Source organism: Rhinopithecus bieti, unplaced genomic scaffold, assembly GCF_001698545.2.
Source record: "Rhinopithecus bieti isolate Rb0 unplaced genomic scaffold, ASM169854v2 scaffold_12086, whole genome shotgun sequence".
In the NCBI taxonomy this organism is placed as follows: domain Eukaryota; kingdom Metazoa; phylum Chordata; class Mammalia; order Primates; family Cercopithecidae; genus Rhinopithecus; species Rhinopithecus bieti.
Window position 1 is genome coordinate 3,430,503 of NW_016807466.1, and position 9,496 is coordinate 3,439,998.

The following is a 9,496-nucleotide window of genomic DNA, read 5'->3' on the forward strand; positions in this document are numbered from 1 at the left end:
AAAAAAAAAAAAAAAAAAAATAGAGTGAATGAGATACTGGGATAAAGGGCACCACACCTGGTGCGCAGGAATCTCTCAGTACACCATGGCCACTGCTACGCTTCTGCACAACCTCACCTCCTCTCATTTCTCTCTTCAGTAAATTTGGGGTTTGGAGAGTTAAAGAGACAGGAAATTCCCTAATATAGTGCTGGCCCATAGGAGGTTCTGGGAGCCGAACCATACAGGCTTCCAATTCCCAATCAGCAAAGGCTAATGCTGGCTGGCTAGGGGAAGGGACTGTATCTGAAAACCCTGACCAACTCAGACCTCAGGTCACCAGGGAGAAGTTGAGGTGACAAAGAAAGTGTGTAGGTCAATCCCGCTGCCTAGAGCAGTGTGCAGACAGCATAGAGGAGGGACTAATATTCAGAGAACACCCTGGCAGCAGCCTCCCCTTAAAACTCCTCAGGGACCTTGGTGAAGAAAGAAGAGCCAAGAATATTCCTACACAGAGCTAGGACTGAGGGCCTCTTGAACTCCTCAGAGAGCAGACCTGTCTCTGGGCATCTCCATGAATTGGGCCCAAAATGGCCCTGTTAATACAAGTCACTTCTAGTCCCTCACGGCCCAGTCAACACTCAGCTTCAGCTGACATTTACATTGCGCTCACTATGTGCCGCACTGTAGAAGCATTTTATGTGTGCTATCTCATGCAGCTCTCGTGACAAGCCAATGAGAGCTTGATGGGCGGGGAAACAGGGGCAGAGAGAGGCTTAGGAACTTGTACAAGGGCCCAGAGCCAGCATGTGACACACAGAGTAGGACCCAGGCAGACGGTCAGGGCCGGTGCTCAAAACTGTCCCTCTACACTGCCTCTCACCTGCCCACCAGGCTCTCCAGGGCCTGGAGCCCCCAGGCTGCTGGCCACTTCCTCTAGGCAGAAGTGACCCTTCCTCTCCTGGCACACATGTGACTGTACCTGCACTCACGGAAGTCAGAAACTAGCCAGAACCAGGTCTCCCGTGAGCCAGCAGGTGTCCTAAGAGCCAATGCCACAACCTCATGGGTAGGGTGACCACATATCACCCAGGGCCAGGCTCAGGGCCCAAGTCGCCTGTCCTCCTCGCCTATCTTTCATGGCAGCCACAAGACTGAGCTGGTAGTGCCACCTGTAGACAGCCTGCCTCCATTAAACTATCTCAGAACCAGTCCTAGGACGTGGGCTCTGGGTACTGGGCAAGCAAAGCCACCTCCCACCCCCAAATAGCAAGCCAACTCCTGGTACCACCCACCATCCCCAGGGCAGTTGGGCAGGTGGAAATTGCCAGATGATGCTTTGTTCTCCTTCCAGAATACTGTTGCTGGCCACACACATACACAGCTTCTGAGGCATGTGAGGTAGCTGGGTGAGCACCAGGGAGAGAAGAGCGTGGCTGTGTGGCACAGACCCCAGCATTCCCCATAACTCAGACAGACGCAAACAAAGCCAAATGCTGTCAGGACCCCAGAGGCAGCCTCAAAGGGGCGTGCCCATTAAACTGCCAGAGTGCCCTGTCGAGAGCAGTGGCATTTTTTCCTAGCCCACGGGGATGTTTAGAATTAGAGGAGCCTGGCAGTACTCAAGGGTCCCCAGGGAACTGGGTGAATACATCATTCCCATCACAAAGCTCTTAACAAGTGTGCCCCGGGCTGGGTCTTTGTTCAACATTGCGTAAGACAACTGAGTCAGACAGGCTGGACCACCTGTAGCCCCCTCATCTCAGCCAGAAAGTGCTGGCAGCACACAATGGCCAGCTCATGACTGTGCTGGAGGGACGAGCCACCCAGGGTCCTGGCCTCTGCCAGCCACAGTCAATCACGGTACATGGTTTGAACAGCAGATGGCCAGAAGGACAGGAGCCACTCCAGATAGTCCACTTCTTGCCATGGCCTTAAGAAGTCCCATTCAAAGTGTCCCTCTTCTTCTAGGAAGCCTTCCTGGCCCTGCTGGCCTGAAGTGACCTCCCTGTATTACCCATCCCTAGCTTTTACCATTTGCTGCCCTGTTTGGGGTTGAGATTTTATTTTTTATTTTTTAAATTTTTTTGAGATGGAGTCTCGCTCTTGTCACCCAGGCTGGAGTGCAGTGGCGCGATCTCGGCTCACTGCAACCTCTGTCTCCCGGGTTCAAGCAATTCTCCTGCCTCAGCCTCCTGAGTAGCTGGGATTACAGGCGCCTGCCACCATGCCCGGCTAATTTTTGTACTTGCAGTAGAGACGGGGTTTCGCCATGTTGGCCAGGCTGGTCTCGAACTCCTGACCTCAGGTGACCCTCCTGCCTTGACCTCCCAAAGTGCTGGGATTACAGGTGTGAGCTACTGCACCTGGTCGAGATTTTAAAATATCATTTATGCAGCATTTAGAATGTGCCAGGTACTACATTAAATGCTTTACATACATTATTTGGCTTAATCCTCCTAATAGCCCCATGAAGTGGGTGTGATTATGCCCATTATAGATTGAGGAAGCGGCAGCTTGGAACAGTCCAGTCGTCTGTGTGTCCTGTGCTTCCATACTTTTTCTTCCCATGAGACTTTATTATCTCATACTAGAGTGCAAACTGCTTTATGGCAGTGAGATATTTACGCGTTCTTCTTGTCCCTGAATAGGTACACAGTTAACTAAGAAAGGACTGATTGCTAGTGATTGTTGTGTGGCAACTGATTAGCCTTAATTAACCCAGAGGTGGCATTTATGAATAAAAACATCATCAGCCACGTGGCCAATTGACCATATGATATGAATCCCTATATGCTGTGCAGGATTTTAATTACCAAGGCAGGCCCCTGCTGAATTTGCATATTACTTATCAAGAAACTTTGCTGAAGCCAGGCACGGTGGCTCACGCCTGTAATCCCAGCACTTTGGGAGGCGGAGGTGGGCAGATCACCTGACGTCAGGAGTTCGAGACCAGCCTGACCAACATGGAGAAACCCCCTGTCTATTAAAAATACAAAATTAGCCAGGTGTGGTGGCACATGCCTGTAATCCCAGCTACTTGGGAGGTTGAGGCAGGAGAATTGCTTATACCCGGGAGGTGGAGGTTGCAGTGAGCCAAGATCGTGCCATTGCACTCCAGCCTGGGCAACAAGAGCAAAACTCCGTCTCAAAAAGAAGGAAGGAAGGAAGAAAGGAAGGAAGGAAGGAAGGAAGGAAGGAAGGAAGGAAGGAAGGAAGGAAGAAAGGGGGAGTGAGGGAGGGAGGAGGAGGAGTGAGGGGAGACGGAAGGAAGGAAGGAAGGAAGGAAGGAAGGAAGGAAGGAAGGAAGGAAGGAAGGAAGAAACTTTGCTGAAATGTTTTTCCTTCATCCCCTTCAGTGACAGCTGATGGCCGCTGGCTCGGAGGAACAAACCCCTGCTGGGCTTAGCATGACCCAGCAACGTGCTGCAGGGCAGCCCCAGCAGCCTTGCTGGGAACTGCCAGGTTCATCACCAGCCAAGGGCCAGGGGTCAAATAGGCGGCTCCCAAGAGGTGCTGCTGGCTCCAGGGCATGGGATACTGTGTTAGAAGGCACAGGCCTCACCTTTGGTAGCATAGGCTTCTGCGATCACCCGCAGCCTGTAGGGCGGGGCAGCTGTCAGCGGCAGGTCGTCCAGGCCCACCCGGGCATAAATGTTCAGAGCTTCTTTATAATCACCTTCCACATAATTCAACTTGGCCATGATCAGATTGGATTCTTGTAGGAATTCTGACTAGAAGGGAAAGGAGAGAAAGAAAAGCATTTTCCTACAATATCAGGCATGATGCTCCCTCGGAGCCCAGCCAGCTGCTGCCGTAAAACCCCACAGCTCCCCACACAAGAGTTTGGACGTGAATGTTCTGAGCAGTGTTATCCACAATAGCCAAACAGTGGAAACAACCCAAATGTCCACCAAAATGTGGGCTAGCCATAAAATGGAGTATTACTCAGTTGTAGTAAAGAATGACGTACTGTTATGTGCTACAACATAGACGAACCCCAAAAATACGATGCCAAGTGAAAAATCCGGTCACAAAAGGCCACATATTGTATGCTTCCATGTGTATGAGATGTCCAGGATAGTCAAATCTAGAGTCAGAAAATAGATTCGTCTTGGCTAGGAATGGGAGGTGGCTGCTAATGATGATGGGTTTCTTTGGAAGGTGATGAAAATGTTCTAGAATTGATTGTGATGATGGTTGCACAACTTCATGAATATGCTAAAAATCGCTGAAGTGGACACTCTGAATGGGTGAGTTGTATGGTATGTGAATTACACTTCAAGAAAGCTGTTGCAAAAACCAAACCAAAACAAAACCCTGCGGCTCCCCTCACCAGGCCCATGGCTGGGTGGGCTGGCTGGGCCAAGGAAGGAAGGAATGCTTCCTAAGTTAAACATACAAGCACCTGTCTCAGAAAAGAAGCGGCCCAGACATCCTGGTGGGCCGGCCATGGCAGTGGAGATGCACCACAACCCTGTAACCCAAATCATCAAGGAGGGCCTTCCCAAATGGATGTGAAGATTAGGACTTGCTTGCTTTCCAGGGCGAAGTTTCTCACTGAGCCACTGAAGTTTCTAAACTGAGATGACCTGGTACCTTCCCCAGAGACTGAAGGCTGGAAGTTCTCTGTGGGCCCCCCTTCCTCCCAGTCAGCGAGGCTGACGTGGCCAGTCCCCCACTCCCCAAATCATCATCATTGCCCTCCTTCCTAGGGAGAGAACAGGCCACCCTGCCACCTGTATAAGGAAACAGATTTATCTTCCTTGGCCAGACCTTCTCCTCAGAGCCCAAGCAGTTCAAAGTTGAGGTTTTTGCTTACGGAGGCACACCATGAAACCACACTATTTATACTGTAACCTAGAGCTTTGATGGGTGGACAACAAGGCCAGGTAGCCAGGTACAGCGTGTTACAGCAGCTATCTCAGCCAACGTGGTCAGCTTCCAGGCATTTCTTGGAAGAGAGAAGGACATCAGGCAGCACTGGAAAGGATGGTGGAGTGGGCAAGGAGGACTGATAGGAGCAAAAGTGTTTATGGGTGGCCCAAGGGAGAGGCACCAGAGGAATTAGAATTACATCTGGAGACGGAGAAATCAAAACAGACTCAGAAAAGAGAAAAAAAGCATCCAGGCCAAGTGCGGTGGCTCACACCTATAATCCCAGCACTTTGGGAGGCTGAGGCAGGCAGATCATTTGATGCCAGAAGTCCGTGACCAGCCTGGCCAACATGGTGAAACCCCATCTCTACTAAAAATACAAACATTAGTGGGGCGTGGTGGTGCACACCTGTAATCCCAGCTACTCAGGAGGCTGAGGCACAAGAATCGCTTGAACCTGGGAGGCGGAGGCTGCAGTGGGCCGAGATCATGCCACTGTACTCCAGCCTGGATGACAGAGCGAGACTCTGTCTCAAAAAAAAAAAAGCATCCACCACAGGGGTTCTCCACCCAGGTGGGGGACGGGCCAGGCTTGGGTATTTTGGAAACATTTCCTAGGACATTCTGGGAAGTCTTTCTTCCTTCCCCAAGCTTCCAGCCTCTGAGAACCGCTGGATTAAAGGCGAATTGAAGGAGGAGGGGGAATGAGGAATTAGCATTAATGGATACATCACAAGAGGCTCAGTTTGGGAAGATGAGTCCTGGAGATGGAGGGTGGTGACAACGATAACATACTTAATGCCACTATACTGTACACTTACAAAGAGCTATAACGTTAGGTTGTATGTTATGTATATTTTACCAAAGGAGAAAAAAAAAAAAACCCGAAAGCAAACTGGAGAGCCAGGCGGAGAAAAAGCTTGAAGAAAATTGCAAGCCTAGAGGCACAGCTTGGACACACTGGGAGAGCCTCCCTGGGCGAGTCCAGTCTGCAGCCAAGCACAGGAAACGGCTTGGCCAGGGCGCCTTGGCTGCCGGGGCAGTGGGAGAACAACCCCAACACGGTGTCAGGGGCCACCTTGCTCACAATAAGGACCATTTCCTTGCCTTGAATCAGAAGCCAGATGTCCTGACTCCTCGTCCAGGACTCTTTCCATCCCACCACATGGCTGGCTGGCTCTGGTCTTCCCAGCCTCAATTTACTTAAGACAAGCTGGACTTAAGCTCAAGGAAAGAGAAAGTTTCACATTAGTCAGTGTGAGTAGGACAGCACACCCATGCAAAAGATGTGTGGCTTTGGAACATTCTTTATAAGATGGAAGAAGGTGAAAAACAGCAATAGGAGAAAAAAACTCTCTAGGTAGAACTAATAACATAGCAAGAAATGATGTGTATCTAGTGCTATACATCTTTGAAAGAATTTCTCCATTTGAGCCTCAAAACAATCCTGGGCTAAGTAGGCCTGCAGCTGAGAAACATGAAGCTCAGAGAAGTTAAGTAACATCCCAAAATCACACAGCCTGTAAATCCAGAACTGGACTCAGACTCAAGAATTTTAACTTGAATTAAATTCAACAGCTTCGTGCAGTGGCCCAGGCCTGTAATCCCAGCACTTTCGGAGGGACTACAGGCCGACGTAGGCAGATCACCTAAGGTCAGGAGTTCGAGATCAGCCTGGCCAACATGGTAAAACCCCGTCTCTACTAAAAACACAAAAATTAGCCAGGTGTGGCGGCACACACCCGTAGTCACAGCTACTCGGGAGGCTGAGACAGAAGAATTGCTTGAACCTGGTAGGCGGAGGTTCCAGTGAGCTGAGATGGCATCTGGGCGACAGAACAACACTCTGTCTCAAAAAATAAATAAATAAATAATAAAATAAATTCAATGTGCTTACTACCACACGGCGTTGTAGAGGATGGAAAGCAAAACCTATCAATACCTGGTGAAATGAAAGGAGAATTTTTCAAGATGAAGTTGTGGGGCGGGTAGACAGGGGAAAGAAATGAGCCAGATATCTCCCCTCACACCTCCCAGCAGGACACTTGAGTCTGGCTGGCCATCACTGTGAGCTGTGGCCCATGTGCCTGCTGTCCCTCCACCCTCTCCTGCTGATCAAGACCTACCACCTGTGTCCCCAGATCAAGACGTACCCTGTGTCCACCTGTGTCATCATGTCACTGGTTAAGAACATATGAGATGAGGCCGGGCGCAGTGGCTCACGCCTGTAATCCCAGCACTTTGGGAGGCCAGGGCGGGCGGATCACAAGGTGAGGAGATCGAGACCATCCTGGCTAACATGGTGAAACCCCGTCTCTACTAAAAATACAAAAAATTAGCCGGGTGTGGTAGCAGGTCCCTGTAGTCCCAGCTACTCGGGAGGCTGAAGCAGGAGAATGGGAACCTGGGAGGCGGAGCTCACAGTGAGCCGAAATCACGCCACTGCACTCCAGCCTGGGCGACAGAGCAAGACTCCGTATCAAAAAAAAAAAAACAACATATGAGATGGAGACGGGGTTTCGCCACGTTGGCCAGGCTGGTATTGAACTCCTAGCCTCAAGTGATCTGCCACACACCAAAGCGTGGCATGGCCCTTACAGAGAAACTGAACAGGGAAAGAGAAGACCTGGTTTTTGAAGCCCAAATGCAGCAGGGAGTCCTTAAGTACCTGGGATCCCTACGCTGAGGTGACCTCTCCGGCCACCCCCTAGGGGCCTAGGGCGGGGTCCCTATGTTGAGGTGACGCTCTCCAGCCACCTCCTAGCGGCCTGGAGCTATGTCCCGTGCAGACAACATACACAGAGACCATTTTGAAAGCAGCTCTTTATCAGGGTTTCCAAAAGCCTGTTGCTGCACAACTGACCAACACCAATATTAACTTACTCAAAGGTTACCCAGGCCCTCCATTGCAACAGGGCCAAGGAGGTGGCCAGATGACCAAGAGAAGGAACAGCTCAAATTGAAAGCTCATAGGCTTAGAACATGCAGGAGCCGGGAAGGTCCAAGCTCACCCCTTTAAGAGCCCACCCCATTCAAACCTAAAGAAACTGAGCTGCAGAGAGGTGAGTAACCTCCCTGGAGTCACACAGCAAGTCGGGAGCAGGCTTGAGTTTGCAGCACAGACATGAAAGGTAAAGCCAAAGAAAGCATGGCTTCCCATGGGAAAGCGTGCACACGCAAACAAGAATAAAGACCAAACACGGAGTCTCACAGGATTCCAAGACAGGAAGAGAAGAAAAATGAGAAAAAAGTCATCAAAGTTAAGAGGAAACAGAAGTCAGAGCTCCAGAAGTTCACCAAAGACCGTCCTCAGTGGGAAATACATCCTGGGGAAGAGGGGCAGGATGGAGCAGGCCGCAGACAGCCATCTGAACTAGGGGAAGTGTCTAGAGCCAGGGCAGTGTGAGCCACCCAGGGGGCAGAAGGGCAGGGCAGGAAGAGGAGATGACCCCCATGAAAAGCAAAAGGAACTGAATGAGGAGTCCAAGAAGAAAGGAAGGAAAGCCACGTGAGAGGGAAAGGAAACCTGGGTGCAATGAGACCAGAAAACAGAATGGACAGATAGGGGGCAGCGCCTAATATTCCCTGTGCCAGCGGGTGAGGGTCTTTGCTGAGATGCGGGGAAGTTCCTGGCCCCCTCCCAACCGTGAAGCCAGGCCTGCTGGCACCAGTATGGAACCTCCCACAGCTCTGGGCCACAGTGGCTTGTTACACTGATGAGCAGGAAGCTGTGCGTTGAGCACCCCTTCTGATTAACTTCTCTCTTTTCTAGAACTGGTAACATGTCAGGTTAAGCTCTGGGTTATATCGGATAGCTTTAGTTCAAGCATCTGAGAGGTAAGTGGCATTGTGCAGATGGCGTGTCATTGAAGACTCTCATCAGAGAGACCCTGTTGGGCCAGAAGCCCCCGCAGTGGTCAACCATCCTAGAGACTGGCACATCCACCCAACTGGGAGCTGGCCCGCTTCTAAGAAGATAAGCCATGGCGGTGTGCAGGTGAGCAAGTGTCGCCTCAGCCCAAAGGCCCATGGTACCTTAAGGTTCCCTCGGTCCAGGGCGGCAGTCAGATGCTTGCGGACCTCAGTCAGCTGGGGCTTGGGGCCTCGGGGACTGGCCCCCTGCCTCAGGGGGTGTTCCTTCAGGTACTGCTCCAGCTTCGACTCCCCGAGGAGAAGTTCTGCCATGTCATCTACAAAAACAAAGTGAGAAGCCAAACAAAGTGAGAACAAAGTGGGAGCAAGGAATGCATGTAGGACCCCCCTCCAACTCAAAGGACCCCAGAACCACCACACCCCGAGGCTCCAGACCCCCAGCAAGGTCCTTCTGGAACTTCATAGCCTTCATAGGGTCTAAGTGGACACCACCTCATAGTGAATTCAGTTCATTTAAAGAATGTTCCTGGCCGGGTGTGGTGGCTCAAGCCTGTAATCCCAGCACTTTGGGAGGCCGAGACGGGCGGATCATGAGGTCAGGAGATCAAGACCATCCTGGCTAACACGGTGAAACCCCGTCTCTACTAAAAAATACAAAAAAACTAGCTGGGCGAGGTGGCGAGCGCCTGTAGTCCCAGCTACTCAGGAGGCTGAGGCAGGAGAATGGCCTGAAACTGGGAGGCGGAGCTTGCAGTGAGCTGAGATC

The 9,496-nt window shown here is 51.1% G+C and overlaps 1 protein-coding gene across 8 annotated transcripts in view; it reads right to left on the bottom strand.

Annotated features, from left to right (window-relative positions):
* TTC7B (tetratricopeptide repeat domain 7B) overlaps window positions 1–9,047 on the bottom strand; it is a 258,957-nt gene extending 249,910 nt beyond the window's left edge. For 7 of the 8 annotated variants that reach the window (XM_017882311.1, XM_017882310.1, XM_017882309.1 and 4 more), the window contains exons 1-2: window positions 8,893–9,047; window positions 3,545–3,713 (exon numbers count right to left, since the gene is read on the bottom strand). In XM_017882311.1, coding sequence (XP_017737800.1) covers window positions 3,545–3,713; window positions 8,893–9,042 — 319 coding nt within the window. In that variant the 5' untranslated portion in view covers window positions 9,043–9,047. The remainder of the gene's footprint in view (window positions 1–3,544; window positions 3,714–8,892) is intronic. The other variant, XM_017882307.1, reaches the window with a different exon arrangement.
* Window positions 9,048–9,496: the final 449 nt, after the last annotated feature.